Source organism: Rhinichthys klamathensis, unplaced genomic scaffold (genome assembly GCF_029890125.1).
Source record: "Rhinichthys klamathensis goyatoka isolate OS25496 unplaced genomic scaffold, OSU_Roscu_1.1 h1tg000263l_1, whole genome shotgun sequence".
Taxonomy (NCBI): domain Eukaryota; kingdom Metazoa; phylum Chordata; class Actinopteri; order Cypriniformes; family Leuciscidae; genus Rhinichthys; species Rhinichthys klamathensis.
The window spans coordinates 62,270-81,000 of record NW_026606784.1 but is presented as its reverse complement, the minus strand read 5'-3'; the positions used below and the strand labels follow the sequence as shown (position 1 = coordinate 81,000).

The window sequence follows — 18,731 nt, the reverse complement described above, 5'->3', positions numbered from 1 at the left end:
CCAGCTCGTGAACAGAACCAATCAGAGTTGAGGCGGCAGCCTGAAGATAACGATGAAGTTGGTGGAAGAGCAGGAGACTGACTGACTGAAAAATGTCGGGGAAAAGAAAACATAAATCAGGGAACCAGAAATGCCAGGAAAAGACGGAGAGGGAGGCAAGGAGAGTGGTTGTATCCCAGTCGATCAAGACGTTCTTAAAGACTGGTTATATATTGTTATTTCGCTTGGAATTAGAAAACTTCCGTCTACAGTCTGCCGTGTACAGTCATTTTTTATTATCGGTGCGCGCCACAATCGACCGAATGATTACGTGGTCTAAATTCCTGTCTTTTTACACTATTGTAAATAGAGTTTTAAAAACATTACACGAGTCACGACGCATTGCATTATGTATCTGACCTGCCGGCTGATGATATTTAAAACATCGAGAAAACACGAATACAACACACTGCACTTGGATGAATAAATGTATTCGCTTTATTTAATAATATTACCAGTTCCATATTATCTTTATTAAAAAATAAGGCAATAAATGGTTTTATTTTTTTAATTAGACTGCATTCTTGTCAATTTCTAAATGTTTACTTTTTGATTTATGAATTATAACAGACTGATGGGGGGGGAAAAAAATATTACTTTTTAAAAATTGGTTTTATTATTATTTAACAATTTCTTGCTTTTTGTTAGTTTTTATTAGTTGTAATTTTTATATAAACATTTAACTTTTAAAATAAAAGTTTTACAACAACATCACCATCTTCTGTTATATGTGGGCCTCCATGTTCATCTATTGTACAGTATATGATATTGGTGGAGGGTGGTGGGGGCCCACATCAATATTTTTTCAGGGGGCCCCGAATCCTCTAGCTACGGCCCTGGATGTTCTCAATATAATTCATAATCCCACGTTTAAACTGAACAACGCGTTATGGTTATTGTGTTACAAACGGTGTACACACAGAACAGAGAGGCGGGGTGAGCAAAGCTCATGATCATTTAAAGTCATATGCACTGAAACCGTGTGCTGAAAACAGAGCTGTTTTTGACCAAGGAAAATAAGTGTTTTCTTACAATACTAATGAGAATTTTTAATTAAAGTATATTACAAAGTTTTAATTTAGACCCTAAAGAATCATACTAGCTTGTACAAAAATGGCATTATATGACCCCTTTAAAGCATGAGATTGAAGAAAAAACACTTAAAGGTATAGTTCACCCAAAAATTTAAATTAGCCCATGATTTACTCTGAAGGTGTATATGACCTTCTTCTTTCAGACGAATACAATCGGAGTTATATTAAAAAATGTCCTGGCTTATTCAAGCTTTATAATGGGAGTGAATGGCTGGTGAAAATTTGAAGCCCAAAAAGTGCATCCATCCATTATAAAAGTGCTCCACACGATTCAATGGGTTAATAAAGGCCTCATGAAGTGAAGCGATGCGTTTGTGTAAGAAAAATATCCATATTTAAAACTTTATAAACTATCATCACTAGCTCCCGGCAGACGCCCGTACTCATCGATTTACGGTGGAAGACTAACCCCTGACCCGACAAACAACGTAGCTTCGGTTTGTTGGAAACCACCTTTTGTTTGAACCGCGAGAGGCGTCAAAGCTTACGCTATTCCAACGTCATACATACGTTACGGGATACTCTTGTGGCGCAAGTCGACTTGCGTAGCATGCGTACGGTCGTCTGGTGGAAGCTAGTTATTTAAGATTATAAAGTTATAAATAAGTTATAAATATAAATAAAAGTATTTTTCTTTTCAAAAACCCATCGCTTCGCTTCAGAAGCAATTTTTATTACCTTTATTACCTTTAAACTTGAAGTTAAAGTTCAGATACATTGCAAAATGTATGAGAAGGCTGCAAATCCATTATAGGAATTGTGATTAAAACATGCATAAATCTCAATTTTAAGTAATACACAGATAGTGATGCATGTGCAACAACAATAACGCGCATAGTTCTAATCTACTGTATTAACAATATCACAATATGGTTAGTTTCTATTAATATAAAAGGCTAAATGCTTAATAATGTATGTGTCTCTGTTTGACACATTTTGAATCAGGGGTTCCTACTCCGTGTCTCTATCACCTAAAGGGTCCTTGTCCTGAATAACGTTGATGACCCCTGATATAAGATGTTAAATGTAAGATAAATGAGGTGCAAATACAGTATAAAGAGGAAGTTGCGAAGAAATTAAAAACCGGTAATGCTAGAGACCATAAACACAATGATGGGCAGACGACGGAAACAGGTTCAACTGTATGATGATGACCCACATAGTTTTAAAAATATTCACAATCTGATAATATTGCAGGTGATTTGAATAATGAAACACTGACCTTGATACCATCTGAAACTAAAGTAAACCAAATAACCGCTCTACAAGGGCATTGTTTTAAAAGAGTGTTCAGAACAATTGGGCTATTGCAGAGCTGCCAACTCTCACGCATTGACCGCGAGTTTCACACAATTGACCCCTTTCACACACACTCACGCCACACATCCATTTTCTCACGCAGAGAAAAATCGTGAAGCAAAGAGGACACTGGCACCGACAGACTAGACAGAGAAGGTTACTTTTGATAGGGAACAAATTCACAGCTCTCAGATTCTGTCAATTTTATTACGAAATTCTAACAATAAATACCATTTTGGTGCTTTTAAATGTAACAGATCGCTGTAGCGCCTCAGTTTAAATGGCACGTGAACCGTTCATCTCTCTTCACTAGCCTAGTTAATAGTAAATAAACACGAATGATCAATAGGTGTGTGTTGAAAGATACAGTAACTTACCGAAATGTATGTGCCTCATACATACTGTAATATCGACCAATCAGTGTTTTTCAATAAAATAGCTGGAGTAGACTATAATGTCACATAACGTTACATTTACCTCAGGAAAGCCATTTAATGACCATAGCACATAAGTTGGCTAGAAAAAAAAATAGGATTTTAGAATATATTTAGTATTAGTATAAATTAGTATTTTGCTAAATATGTGCACTATATTACATATTTATTATATTTTTTACTTGTATATCATTAAAATATTATAAAGTTGTTGTAAAAAAAAACCCGCATTAGGCCTATATTTAATTTGAGTTGTTATTTTTAACCTTTAATAATACCAGCAGACAGGGCTCTCTGCATTAGGTGCAATTTTCTTTCTTGAGAGAAATTAACATCTACTGTAGCGTATATGTATTATATATATCCAAATTGAATCAAGATCGGAATAAAACCACACGAATTAAATTGAAATTTGTATCAAGAAATGATAAAAGCAGTAGCCTATACCAATTATTGCACCATGTTGCACCATTCTAGCTTCATGCATTTTTTTATTTTTTTATCAACACATGAATCTGGGTAAGTTTCATAAAAAAAAAAAGCTGAGAAAATCACGTTTTTGTCAAAGACTACATCCAGATCTGATTCAGAACAATGATCAAAACATAGATGGAGTAGATCGAGTCCACATCAACACCTCTAAATATCACAACATATGTAAGTGGATGTATAGTTGTCAAATAAGATGGATCTATTTGTATGTCTGAGCTATGTTATATCCACTGTTCCCACTTCAGATGTTTTTGTGGTGAAAGCCATTTGCTTGTAGTCTAGTAAATGATAAATAATTGGAGTGTTCGGCTCAAAATATCCAAAACATTCATTTATTCAGCATCAGAGGAGGTGTCGGCCATTAGTCAGTCATTCTGGAAATGATTGGGAGTTGGTTCCATATTCATGAACCTGGACAAACAAGCAACTTGTGTAGAGAGATGGTGGATATTGATGAAGAGAAGTACCTGGTAGTAAGTTAGACTTTAGAAAAAAGTAATGTGTGCGGTGCCCAAGAGTGGACAGATTTAGTTTACTTAATTGTATACATTTGATATGTTGTGCAGTCTTTTTTTTTTTTACAGATTATTTTAAACAGTAAGTTCAAGAAAATCAATTTGGTAAAATTTCCTTTTGATAAAAACTCATGATCAAGGCAAAATGTCCATTCAGCATGGCCATAAGATAAGGATGTTGTCCTTTTCCCTTTGACAAACTGAAACTGTGGCCTCAAATTAATATAATACCAGGAGTGAATATTGCTGCGTCTCAATTTATACTACGCCCTAAAAGTATGTACTCTTTTTGTGAAGAAAAGTGTGTAGTAAACAGTAGACAAGCTTTGGGACATACTATCACGTCATACAATTGCGTCTTTAACAGTTGCTCTCTGTCGCATCCTGTCACAGTAAACTGGCCTGTCAATCATCTTGTTACAGTTAAAATCCTCCATTTTATTTCATTACATTTCCTACCGTATTCCTAGTGAAATGCAGAAGCACGTTGATCTGCAGTCGCGGGTCTTTCATGCGGAGACTCTCCTCATATTAATGCATGATGATGCATTTAAAAGTTAATGGCCAAACGGATCTTTATAAAAGTCCACATTGTTATTGCAGATGGAATATAACACGGATAACATTAAATAAATAGATTATTGATGTCTAAATGATTAGACACTCAAAGCTTCATCTGAACCTCTCACCATCGGTCGCGCATATCTGCCATGTTTTTTACTATTTCAACACTTTTTACTCGTGTTTGTATTTCTGACCCGAATCCTCCTTCAAAGCGCAGTGGGTTGTGGGCAATATGAGCCTTTATAGTGAGCCGGATCCACACTTCAAAAATCAACCATCCAGGGACTTCTGGCATACTCTTTTCAACATACTATGACACACTTATTTTAATCTCACATACTGTTTAGGATGGATAGTATGGACATTGAGACGCAGGGTCTGACATGGTTGGCATGAAACTACATTTTATTAAAAAAATCACCTGTCAAGTTTATAATATATATCACATCAGCATATGAGAGTCAAATTGGACGACTACAAGGACTCATCTCAAGATCACTCATTTAACAGTTCATCTATTGCCAAAATTCTGAAAAAAGCTCAGTCTAGATTAGAAAATGATTGAAAATGTTAAAATCAGGAATGTCAGAATCAAAATGCATAATTTGTGCATAAAAAAATCCATTAAAAATCAACACGTTGAACGATGTTCACTAACCTGGCGAAATTTGTCAATTGGATTGGCGTTTATTCTCTTTAGCACGCAGTGTGAAGTATTTTACTCAGTTCCCAGATCATTCCTATTCAATTTCAGCATGTGAAGAATAAATTGATACTGACGTGCATTATGGACGTTATCCTCTCTGACAGACGATTGAGGACAACTGAGGCCACTCAGGCCGCCATTTCCTCCCTCTTCTCGGAAAGCGATGATAAAACATTGGGTTTCCAGGAAATGCGTGAACTCACTGGACCTCTGTTTCTTGTATATATTACCGTGTATTATGCACGTTATTTTTTGACAGTCATCAATGTTGTGATTTTCAAACGATGTGGATTAAGCATTCAGTGAACTGATTGATACCCATCGATGTCTACGTTTTTAATAATTTCCTAATATTCCAATAGGGTGAGAGGTGAACTATGTTTCATTTTTGGCTAATTATAAAACATGCTGGAGATGTTCGAAATGCTTTTTGCGTAGTTCATTATTAAGTTATTTTCTTGGCTTAAAGTCCCTGTAAAGGCAATTCTAAAAATTCTAAACACATTATAAATGTTAGAAATGTATTGCTAAAACACATTACAAAGACTGTGAACTGTGAAGTACTGAATTGTGGAGTTAGATGGTTAAACAGTTTTTCACCGTTGCTGTGTTCAGGATTTTTTGGGCGGGGGTAAAACGGGGGGCTCTGACGCACTGGAGCCACTGAGCTCCTGGCCCCGCCCCTACTGTCGATGATGCACTGGAGCCACTGAGCTCCTGGCCCGCACCTACTGTCGATGACGCACTGGAGCCACTGAGCTCCTGGCCCCGCCCCTACTGCCGATGACGCACTGGAGCCACTGAGCTCCTGGCCCCGCCCCTACTGTCGATGACGCACTGGAGCCACTGAGCTCCTGGCCCCGCCCCTACTGCCGATGATGCACTGGAGCCACTGAGCTCCTGGCCCCGCCCCTACTGTCGATGATGCACTGGAGCCACTGAGCTCCTGGCCCCGCCCCTACTGTCGATGACGCACTGGAGCCACTGAGCTCCTGGCCCCGCCCCTACTGTCGATGATGCACTGGAGCCACTGAGCTCCTGGCCCCGGCCCTACTGTCGATAATGCACTGGAGCCACTGAGCTCCTGGCCCCGCCCCTACTGTCGATGATGCACTGGAGCCACTGAGCTCCTGGCCCCGCCCCTACTGTCGATGATGCACTGGAGCCACTGAGCTCCTGGCCCCGGCCCTACTGTCGATGATGCACTGGAGCCACTGAGCTCCTGGCCCCGCCCCTACTGTCGATGACGCACTGGAGCCACTGAGCTCCTGGCCCCGCCCCTACTGTCGATGACGCACTGGAGCCACTGAGCTCCTGGCCCTGTCCCTACTGTCGATGATGCACTGGAGCCACTGAGCTCCTGGCCCCGCCCCTACTGTCGATGATGCACTGGAGCCACTGAGCTCCTGGCCCCGCCCCTACTGTCGATGACACACTGGAGCCACTGAGCTCCTGGTCCCACCCCTACTGTCGATGATGCACTGGAGCCACTGAGCTCTTGGCCCCGCCCCTACTGTCGATGACACACTGGAGCCACTGAGCTCCTGGCCCCGCCCCTACTGTCGATGATGCACTGGAGCCACTGAGCTCCTGGTTCCACCCCTACTGTCGATGATGCACTGGAGCCACTGAGCTCCTGGCCCCGCCCCGCCCCTACTGTCGATAATGCACTGGAGCCACTGAGCTCCTGGCCCCGCCCCTACTGTCGATGATGCACTGGAGCCACTGAGCTCCTGGCCCCGCCCCTACTGTCGATAATGCACTGGAGCCACTGAGCTCCTGGCCCCGCCCCTACTGTCGATGATGCACTGGAGCCACTGAGCTCCTGGCCCCGCCCCTACTGTCGATGACGCACTGGAGCCACTGAGCTCCTGGCCCGCCCCTACTGTCGATGATGCACTGGAGCCACTGAGCTCCTGGCCCCGCCCTTACTGTCGATGACGCACTGGAGCCACTGAGCTCCTGGCCCCGCCCCTACTGTCGATGATGCACTGGAGCCACTGAGCTCCTGGCCCCGCCCCTACTGTCGATGACGCACTGGAGCCACTGAGCTCCTGGCCCCACCCCTACTGTCGATGACGCACTGGACCCACTGAGCTCCTGGCCCCGCCCCTACTGTCGATAATGCACTGGAGCCACTGAGCTCCTGGCCCCGCCCCTACTGTCGATGATGCACTGGAGCCACTGAGCTCCTGGCCCCGCCCCTACTGTCGATGACGCACTGGAGCCACTGAGCTCCTGGCCCCGACCCTACTGTCGAGGACGCACTGGAGCCACTGAGCTCCTGGCCCCGACCCTACTGTCGAGGACGCACTAGAGCGTTGTTGTTGGATGTAAGAATGAACATAGCTATCTTCATTTACTCCCGTTGTTACTCATGGATGGATCTGTACCAACTGTTCGTGATCCAGATTACAATCTCCGGATCGATAGGCCTAACGTTACTGATCACGGTAGTAATGAACAGGAGCACGCACTTTATTACAGTTCATAGTTGTTTTACGGATATGAAGCTTACCATTTTATTAAGCACCCAGTGAAAAGGTGTGTATATATTTGTTTATTGTTAGCTGTAACGAGTGTTTTGTGTAATTCGCTGTGTATGTTGATGATAATGAGAGAGAGAGAGAGAGAGAGAGAGAGAGAGAGAGAGAGAGAGAGAGAGAGAGAGAGTTTATGGATAAGACTTTAATGTGCACTTCTTATACTGTGTTTATTCAGCTCTTACAGTGATTTTCTGGAGTAAAACTGATGCTTTATCGTTTGTGTGATGTACAATAAACTTCATTATCAGTATATTTTTGGCCATCATTCGGACGGGGTCCGCTACAGCAGGCTTGTACTAATAGTGGATAAAAGCAGATTTTATAAGTTTATACGCAAATATGTTATAACCGTAAAGCGACTTGGTTTATATTTTAAAATTTTATTGCATACCTGATTTTCTGCTTTTCTTCTTTTCCCTTTTTGTTTATTACAGCTCCCACTCGCTGTTCTTGTAAATAGTTTCCAACATTTCAGTAATAAAAGTGTATCTTTAAAATGCATGCAAATCAATGTGAAGACTGAAGAGCAACAATTAGTGTACAGTGCTCGGCAGTGGTCAAAAAGGATTTGAACAGTGATTTTTTTTTTTTATAGATCTCTTCTTGTAAACTAAGAGATATGGTTTCGGACGGCAATTAAATTACCACACGACCTTGGTGTTTGTTAAAAAACAGTAGGTAATATGGCAGGGGATTTTTACACTGGTGGTGGAAGAAAAACACTGACACTCTGGAATTGAACTGAAATAAAATCAACTGTAAATGTTGAAAATACCTTACGTCCCCATGATAAACAATTACCGTCCGAATAGGACTAAACATGGAGTGTCAGAGCTTAGCAAATGGTGACCTGAACTGCAGAACATTCAGGTGGGAGAGGACTGCAGCATTTGTTAAAAGGCAGTGGAGAGGCGGCGAGTATTATAGACCGAGCATGATGGAAAGACAATAGAGGAGAAAAACAAGAGAATAAAAGAGGACAGACTCAATGCAAAAATAATAGAATCTAACAGCACTACTTTGTAGTGTCCTTGATGTCTAGAGAGAAGAAAGAAGAAAATCTGTTCCCTTTCGAAGTCGAACTCAACGATGCGTCTTGGATTGACCATTAGTGTAACCGGTGTCTGAAGCAACTGTGAACACGCCATTTTTTTCATTGGCTGGCAAGCCCTATAAGAGGGCATGATACTTTTTTTTGTCTTCAAGAGCCCTTTGTGTAAATAGCGTTTGGTGAACGTGGAATTATGAAGAAACCCGAGCAAGCGATTCAGGAAGTGTGTGCCTCCATGTCCCAGCTATTTGACACCTGGGGACACACACAACCTGTGCGTTTTGTGCTTGACTGAGGAAGCTCTGCTCACGTTTAGCCTTATTCTCGAAGAATTGAGGACAAGCGTCTGCACTTCGCGGCTAGGGCCCAACTGTATGCTCAAGTCATGGGGGATCACAGGTTGAGTTTGCCGAAAAGGAATAGCTCTTTCACATTCTTCAGTCTCTAGCATAATCTGATCCAGCAGATAGCATGTTGCTGACACCATCCAGCCAGGAGGAGGCGGATGTGGTTGAAGTGGGCAAAGATAGCGTTTGTACTGAGCTCTACCCCGCATACTGTTGGATGTTATGGCCCACACCACAACCAGATTGAATCTAGCGTTGGGGGTGGGAGACAGGAAACGGCTCATGGTGGACTTGATGAGCGTTTCCTGTCGGCCCATAATCATCCTTCCCCATGAGCCTCCCCTTTCTTCCCCATTTTGCACGGAAGTGGAGAAATCGTGGAAGGATTGAGCGAGCGGGGATGTGTGAGGATGCCACCTGTTGAAGAAGCGCTTGTGAGTTATCTCTCACAGGGTAAGTCTTCCTCTTTGAAGGCTTCTGTCCTGTCATCTAAGCTGCTACAGACCACTTTGTGTTTGAATGGCATGGCGTATGTGGCAGCAGGTCAGGCCTGTGGGGCCTTACACACTATGGCTGTGTTGCAGGCTTACCAGGCAGATCTAATAATATTAATAATAATAATTTTATATAGTGCTTTTCTAGGTACTCAAAGTGCTTTAAATACTGTATGGATGGTGGGAATCTCCTCAACCAGCACCAATGTGCAGCATCCACCTGGATGATGCGACGGCAGCCATATTGGGGCAGAACGCCCTTCACACACCAGCTTATTGGTGGAGAGGAGACAAGAATGATGAAGCCAATCAGTATATGTGGGGATGATTAGGAGGCTATGATGGAGAGGGGCCAATGGGCAAATTTGGCCAGGATGCCGGGGATTTTTCAGGGATCTGGATCAGGGGTTGTCTCCTGAAGCAGTCGCTGAACTGCGGACTTAGCCCTCCAGGCCACCAATCAAACAGCCGCTGCCATTGGTCGTTAAATGGAAGCAATGGTGGTAACGAAGAGGCACTTAACAATAATTTAATTTAAACCTAATAATTTTCTCCTTGATCCCCCGTTCTCTCCCTCTGAACGTTTTGGCACGTCTGTAGAGTCCGTAGTCGGAAAGTTTAAAGGTGAGGCCGCAGTCAGTCGCATTTAAAGTAGTACGTCCTGTGCCGATCCAAGTCTCCGCTTTAAGCCTCTGGGGGTCCTGGCCTGTTACAGTCTGATGACTGGAGGCAGGGCCAGAGGTAGAGTGTAGCTTCTCGTGCTCCTCCTCCCTCAAGAAATAGAGCTCAGAGGAGGCGCGATGCTTGGAGGAAGAGACAAGACCTGAGGGAGGTGATCAATAGAAAGCGGTTCAGCTAGGAAGACTGGATCAATGAGGAGAAGTTTCAATATCTCCCCCTTGAAAGTAGTGGTATCATCCAAGGTTGTATTTTTAAATATTCTCCCTTTGGCGAATACTCTCTGAGCGCTGTGTCGAGGCTGTCATAACTAAGCCATTTATTCCTTAGAGCTCTGTTCTTGGGGCTAAAATGGCCCACAAAGAAGGAAGGTTGTAACTTCGCCTGCTGCAAGAGCATAGGATCAAGGACATCTTCTATTATTGGCTTATGGAAGCTTAGGAAGTGCTACCACTAGGCGGTCTATGTGAGTTTTTGAATGAACGTGCCCTGGGTTGACGGTCTGACTGGTTAAATAATCCATTGAGTCAGCTATGCCCACTATGATTGTGCATATTTTCCCCTAGTGAGCCAGGCATTCCTTGGAGCATGGTGGAGTGGGTATTTGTTCCCCATAGCGTCAATCCAAAATGCAGTGTTCAGTTCCACTTCAAAAGGGATTGTTTTACAGTTACGTCTGTAACTATGGTTTGCGTGAGAAGGGGAATGAGACACTGCGTCTTGTTGCCATGCCTTAGGCCTGCTTGCACATCTCCTTCAGACAAAGAAGCTGATGACGTGTATCTTGGGCACCCTCTTATAGACCCCTTTTTTAAGTTAGTAAATATGGTGAAGTTTTTTGTGGGCGAAGCTTAGGTGGAGGCAGAACGATTCCCCTGGCCGCTTCACTAACTCTAGTTTACAAGATTTGTTAGCTTGTTTTTTAACAATGACTGGAAAAAAATCTGATTTTATCTTAATGTGTAAGGTCACTCACTGTCCAGGACCGCGATTGTTATTTGCAAAAGTTAATTTTAATGGACGGAAACAGATTGGCCGACCCGTACACGGTCACTCAATGGATGGACGATCTGACAGGATTAACGTTAACACTACCTCGGTTGAGTGGCCTGACATCTACATCTACCTGATAGAACCAAGCATAAAGAGAAACTGAGGGCATATAAATCTTTAGCACACAACCTTGCTTTCAAGCAGACTAATTTAAAAGCCTAGTGTATACCATAAATTGTAGTCAACCAATCAGATTAGGGCTTTCAAGACAGATAAAGTACTTTTAAGTTGTGTGCAGTATGCATGAGACGTTCATTTGGAGTGAGGCAAGTTGAAATAGGCGAAATTATATAACTTTTTAAAATATTTATTTATTTATTTTTTCCATCTTAAATAGGTCTATAGACACTATAGTACATGCTGAATCAGCATAAAGCATTAATACTCCTAGCACTCCAGAGAAGATGTACTATTGAATAAATCCAACCTGGGGATTATGGTTTTCTGAACATAGATTAATCTAACCCCCCCACCAGCAGCAGCACCACCTAAAAAAAAAAACAACACTGGGGACCAAGAAAAACAACAACAAAGTGCTCTGCAACCTTGAGGATCATCAGTAGGTCACAATAATACACTTTGTAGGGGTGATGAAAAAACAAGCAGATGGTGGCATGTCTTATGTGCCACAAACACGTTGACATTTGAGGCGGAATGACCTCATTTTATGCCGATTCTGTCCTCAGTCTGGATTTGATTTGCCAGAATGAATCTTTTGAAACTCCCTATCTTTCTTTTGTTGGGGACAGTAACGGAAAAAAAGTATTTGAATGTATATGAAGACAGTTAAGCATTAATAGACGTTCACCTGCAAACCGTAGCCAAATTTCATGCAGGATTCCCCCCAAAAAAACATAACTGAAAATGTCTCATCAGGGGGTGATTTAAAATACTAAAGTGGTTCAAATCTAGAGCGTGAAAGGCACCCAGCCATTTTGGCGCTAGTCCCACCGCTTAGCAACATGGTACAAATGGGGCCAATTTTGGCCAAGGACATCAGGCTGTACACTTGTTTAATCTGTGCTGAGAGAATGAATAAATGGAGAGAGAGAAAAACAGATCATGGTCATGTGATACTAAAATCAAACCAGTTGATATTTTGCATTTTGCCTCCTCATCACTATTTGTTCCCATCAGGCATCTCTAGTAATGTCATTCTTTACTACAAAGCTGCCCAACCACAAGGAAGACAACAAAATGGCCCTGTTCCAAACCCCGGTGGTCTGCTTATCCGTGTGCTGACATATCTAAAACTGGAATGGACCCTAAGTAGCAAACCTGATATGCTCTAAATAGGATATTTAGATAGGATATGCACAATTGAATATTTATGCATATTTCTTAATATTAAGCCTAAAATGTGTTTTAATATCACTATTAGTATGGATAGTATGATCTCTGTATAATATCAGCCTTTCAATGCAAGCTATTTAAAGTGTATCTGAAGTATACTTGTAATAGTTCCACTTTAGCACAATCAAATATACTTAAGTTATCCAGATATAGTGCTGAGGTCCAACTAAAGATATACTTAAGTACATTTAGTACAAAATTTGTTGTTACAATGTAGCAGACTTTAAGTGTATCAATTTAGTATACCAACAGTACAATTGCAGGGTGTTTATAGTAAGTATATGTAAATGTATTTGTATAAAATAAATGTATTTCAAATACACTTTGGTATATTTATTTTTCAGTAAGGGGGTATTACTGATAGTCTATATTTTATGTCATAGAATAAAATGTGAAAATATCTTGAGCTTATGTTTATGACAGACCTTATTTCATGTATTTAACTTAAAACCCCTTAAAAAATATTGACTTCAGGACAATGGAAGCGGAAGTGCTAAAATGCCAAGTCGTTTCCGGGTTTTAGCCTACAAAAATACATTGTCCCTTCAGAACTCAGAACAACAACAGTTGGGTAAAATAGACTATTTTAATTAGATTATAACTATTTTTATCTATGGTTTTCTTTACTGAATGAAATACATTTCTTCCAATGTTTATCCAGATGGATCACCCTGCTTCTTAACAATTTCCTATTATCTTTGGCTTGGATCCCATTTCCCAAATTCTCGAATATGTATTTTGTCTTGTAGCAATGATAGATTTTCATTTATTTATGCTTAAAAGTAGTGAAAAACTAATCCGCCAGTGTCAGAAGACACATTTTGCTTTTCAAGCAGTTTTGCTGTTCAGTCGAATGTATCAGGATTATATACGTGTATGTACTGCTGGCTTAGATTTTGGCTAAAACAAGGTATCTTAATAATAATACTGCCTATTTTGGAACCATCTTTGTATCTGGTGCACACTTATGATGATGCTGTCTAGGTAGGCAGTTCACTGGTTTTTGCAGCATAACCAAAATAACTAGAAACATTTCCAATCATCTGATATTTACTCACACACTTTTATTTCAGTTATACACCCTCTGTGTTCTCAAAATCAATTACTCTTGTGGTAATTTTGATACAAGGTTTGTAGTTTTTGATTGATTTAGGGTACATTTACACAGCAATGATGTTTTCACGTACAGACGACAATATTGTTAAAACGTTTTCACATGGATCCGCGAAAACGACTAAAAGTGCTGTATTCTGCTGCCAGGCCAGTAGTTGGCGATGTCACTTTGTAAAGAAAAACGATACGCCTATAGACACGTAATATACATGGTTCACATGACATCGTTTTTGTAGTTTGCACGGAGACGATAACGGTACTGACCCCAAATCAGCCAAAATACATTAAAAGTTTTTAGTTGAAAACGGTGTCTAGTAAACGGACTCTCAGCGGAAGGTTTGCAGCACTTTGACAGCACAGACGTTTCTCAATATCTGCAAGAGCGCTGAAATATTCAGATGTCAACTGGCTTTCTCTCATTTATCTTTCATTTTCTTTTGCATAATTCTAATTAGTCATTCCTCAAAAACATCCATTTGCGGTGTCTGGGACTAAAACACTGAAAGTGGCCTCCCTTTTTACAGAACTAATCACCCCTGACAAATGAATCTGGTCTGGTCGACAATTGCCTCCGCTTTTTTGTTTGGGCCACATAGATTTATTTTATAAGCTGCTTTGTTGAGACAAATGTGGTGTGACAGATTGAACTGCATCTTGTGAGGTGAATGTACTTGAAGATGACAGTGATGTGAAAAAATTAGCGCTGCTGTGAAAAAAAAGACAACCGAGATGCGATCACACTATTGTCTCCACCGGACCTTTTAGCCCCAGTTCTGTCTTTGCAGAGGTTTAGAGAGGTTTAGAGAAAACACACGGCTTGAAATTGGGTATTGTTTTGCATTTGTCTGATTATTGCCATTCATACACTGTTCTTGTAAGGTGCACATTTGAATCCATTTATTATAATATGTGAATATGAGAACAACATAAATGTATATCTTTCATAAGCTTGAAACACTAGAAATAAATCACTTTTAAACAAATACACAATTTGGAAGTGTATAAATGTTATGACTTTTTTGCAATTCAGCTAGACCTCAAAGACGTGTCGAACTGCTGGAGAGCGCAGTAAAGAACTGGGATGAATTGTGTCTTTTTTCACATACAGGTGACCATCCTTATCGTACTGGCCTTGGCTTTTCTGGCCTGCATAGTGTTCCTGGTGGTGTATAAAGCCTTCACCTATGACCACACCTGCCCCGATGGCTTTGTGTATAAGGTAAGAGGATACACACAAAACCCATGTTCTTCTGTCGTTAAACACAACTCGCCAGCGCTAAATAAAACACTTCTGTGCAAATATCTCAAAACCTTTGGAAAACAGTTTTGATTTCCATTCTAATCTAATTTGTAACTGTCAAATGTTACAAATAAATCCAGTTACTTAGTGATGAACATTAATTTCAAATGTCGCACATACGTCGCTGCAAATAGTTGTTAAAAGTGATACTCCAGCCCACGTTGTTTGTGGACAAACTTCCACAATATATTTCTTTAAATGGATCCTATTATGCCTTTTTAAGCTTTCTTTAGTGTGTAATGTTGCTGTTTGATCATGAAAAAGTTCTGCAAAGTTACAAAACACAACTTCCCTCCAGCGGGAGTTATTCTCTATATCAGTGTCACTGTTTCTGAACTCCCTGAAACGCCTCCATTGTAGTCTTGAGTTTTTTCGGGAACGAACACGTCACAATAAAGTGCCCGTTGGTCCCAGAAGTATTTTTTTCCATTCATTTTTCCCATAAGGATTTTTTAAAAGTCTTTGTTTAAGTGTTATACCAAGTGTAAGCCAGCTGCAAGGTGAATCATAGCATTACAAACTTAGATTTGAAGCAAAACATTATGTAAAAATCAGACAAAAATAAGAGGTACAAGACTGTACTTAACAGCTTTTAATGAGTGGAAATATATAGAGCTACTCATTTAAAAATGTTGACTATTTATATATGTGTGTAAACAATATATTAAGTTTATTGCAATATATACACACACTTAAGTATTTTGAGAGGTCAACTCGATTACGTGCTTCATGGGAGTGGGCGGAGCTAAATAGCTATTTTGGTGCCCTTTGCTAGTTTTTGTTAAACATGATTATTATAATTTTTTTATAAGTTGAAAAAATGCTGCCTTACGGCTTCAACAGAAGTGAATGCCGATTAACAACCGCGTAGATAACAGTAAGGCTTTAAAGGTTTTAAATTTTCGTTAAAAATCCATTTCCCTATAAAGAAAATGAACGGAGAGTTTTCTTCCGGAACCCAGATGTTGCACTCTATTACTCATTGAAATAATTCCCGCCCAAGGCATACGCAAAATGAAGGGGTGGGGCCTGGTTGAGTTGCATTGGTTGACCAATCACCAGTGCCGGCGGTATGGGAGGGGCATTAGGGGGCAATGCCCCCCCAAATGTCTTTTATGCCCCCCCAAATTGAATTATGATATAATTTACAAAATAATATCAGTTTAATTTAACTCACATTTCAGTGAGAAGTAATAAAAATATATGTCTACAAACTGCCCATTAGCTGAAAATATAATAAAGCCAACATAAAACCACAGTGTGGCGCTGTGAGGAAACCCCCCGGCCGCCCCCCCCAATCACGCACGTTAAGGTTAATACATGAATTAAATGACTTTCAGTTGGCGCGAGATTCCTGGCTGCATTCAAAACAAAGCAAATAGATGAAAACGCTCCAAAAATGGACATTAGAAAATGGTTCAAAACCACAGTTTCTCCTTCCACGTCGATTAACGATAAAGGTAACTACATGATGCTTTTTTAATAGTGGGCTACTGTAAACGCTTATGTTAGAGCAAAGCAGAATAAAGATGTTTAGCGTTTTTCTCTCCTGCGCCAGTGAGATAGCAGTTAAACTATATCCTGTCAGTGAGAGACGGTGTGCATGTTCGTTAGCTTTGTTTATAATAAAGCTGTGGTCAGATTCGGTCTTGCAATTTTTTTGTATAGGCCTATTTAACCCTTATTTAATCAAATTTCTTAAGAGTTGCACGTGTAATGGTTTATATGTTTATTGTATGGGTTGCATCACTTCATTGTAATAGCTAACAGAAAAGGCAGTAGCAATAATAAATATAGGATATTGGATACCCGAAAAAAAGTCCCCATACCCAGTGCCCACCCATTGAAAATAAATGCCCCCCTGCTGAGCGCAGTCTGGAGCCACCTCTGCCAATCACAACACACTGGTCCAGCCGACCAATCAGAGCACAGTGTGCATTTCGAAAAAGGGGCTTCATAGAGATAAGAACTAAACAGAGCGTTGTAGACAAAAATGTAAAATATGGGGGAGGTGTTTTTGAACATTCAACCATGTGTAGACCCAAAAAACAAAATCAAAACTTTAAAAAAGGGCATAATAGGTCCTCTTAAACAATGAGTACATTAATCTATGACAGTGACAGAATATTAGTGATGTGTGTGTTGCACATTTGTCATGTTGAGGCATTGAAAATGATAATACTGCTTGTTCAACAAATGCAGGAGTCTAAATTCACAGTTGTAACGTTACACATTCACACCTTTCTCAAAAGCACAAGCGCTGCATCCCTGCCTCTCTGGAGGCCTACTACACGGCCCAGGACGCCAACAGCCGCGGGCGCTTCTACACCGTCATCAGCCACTACAGCATGGCCAAGCAGACCACCTCCCGCTCGGTGTCTCCATGGCTCCCTGCTGGCAGTGCCCAACATGATGCCAAGCCTCCCAACACAGACAGCCAATGAGATCTCACACACTGCTTTTTAAAGGGTTTTCATCACGTCCACCTGCATCAACGCCATTCCCTATTCCCCTAATATTTCTACAGGCCCATTAGTTTCTCATATTTCCATTGTTTCATTTTTTCTAGCTGCGTAGTTTTAATCATATGCTTGTTTTTTTTGTATTATTATTTATTTTTGTTGTAATTTTTGTTGTAATATTCAACTATTGTTTGTACAAAGGCATGACTCTGAAATCTTGTCAAGCGGTTTTCCCCACAATGTCTGTGAGTGTCAATGACCCATTATGGAAGCCGAATACCCATAAGCCCCTTACAGTATGTAGTTAGGTAACAACAATCTTGAACGGCATGATAAAACAGGGAGTTTTGTGCTTTTATTTCTGAAACAGCAGAAAATACACATACATGCTCTCACGTTAGAATATGAAAACACAAAACCAACTCGCTAGACTCATTTTTATGTACGAGTACGACCCATTACAGCATATTAATGAAACATTGATATAGGCCAAAAATAAAATGGCAAAAAATACATATTGCAAATGTACAGAATGTTATGGTTCCTACTTTGAACCTCAGTGTAAATAACTCATGAGAACAATTACCATGGTGTGTATCTCCATATGATGCATTGTAATATTCTCACTGTTTCTCAATGGATGGAGGTGTCTAGAGCTTTGCGACTTGCTTTAGCTGGTGTCTATGCTTGCATTTAACCAGGGGCGAAACCTTGGATTCTGAGATGATATGGTGAAATGTCTCATCTGAATTCCTGCCAAAGCTTGATTTTCTGCTATGTTTGGTCACAAGTCTGCTCCTTTTTCCATTTTTATATCCGTTGTCAGAAAAAAAGGGATTTTTGAAATCTTGTGCTGTTGTTAGTTGAGATGTAGCAAGCCTTGAGTATTTTTGATTGTGTATCCTTTAGGTTGAAAATAATAAAGATATACACGGTGTTCAATTGTGTGTTTTTGCTCTTGTTTGTGTCTTTTGGTTCTTGCTGGGTAATGGGTTTGCCTTTGTAGTGTACTTCAAATCTTCAACGTATCAATAATATACCATTAATGAATTAAAAGGGCACTTAAAGTAAGCACGCTTTAACTATAAATACACTTTTATAAGTAGCTTTGTAATAATGTAAAATTACAAATTATAACAAAATTTGTCGTTCTTTTAAGTACACTTATTTTGATTTGTTGACTAACATACG

General features: G+C 40.5%; 1 protein-coding gene across 1 annotated transcript in view; it reads left to right on the top strand.

The window, feature by feature from the left end:
* nsg2 (neuronal vesicle trafficking associated 2) overlaps positions 1-18,482 on the top strand; it is a 35,119-nt gene extending 16,637 nt beyond the window's left edge. The window contains exons 3-4 of the mRNA XM_056267842.1: positions 14,887-14,997; positions 17,331-18,482. Of these exons, the coding sequence (XP_056123817.1) occupies positions 14,887-14,997; positions 17,331-17,522 (303 nt within the window). The 3' untranslated portion in view covers positions 17,523-18,482. The remainder of the gene's footprint in view (positions 1-14,886; positions 14,998-17,330) is intronic.
* Positions 18,483-18,731: the final 249 nt, after the last annotated feature.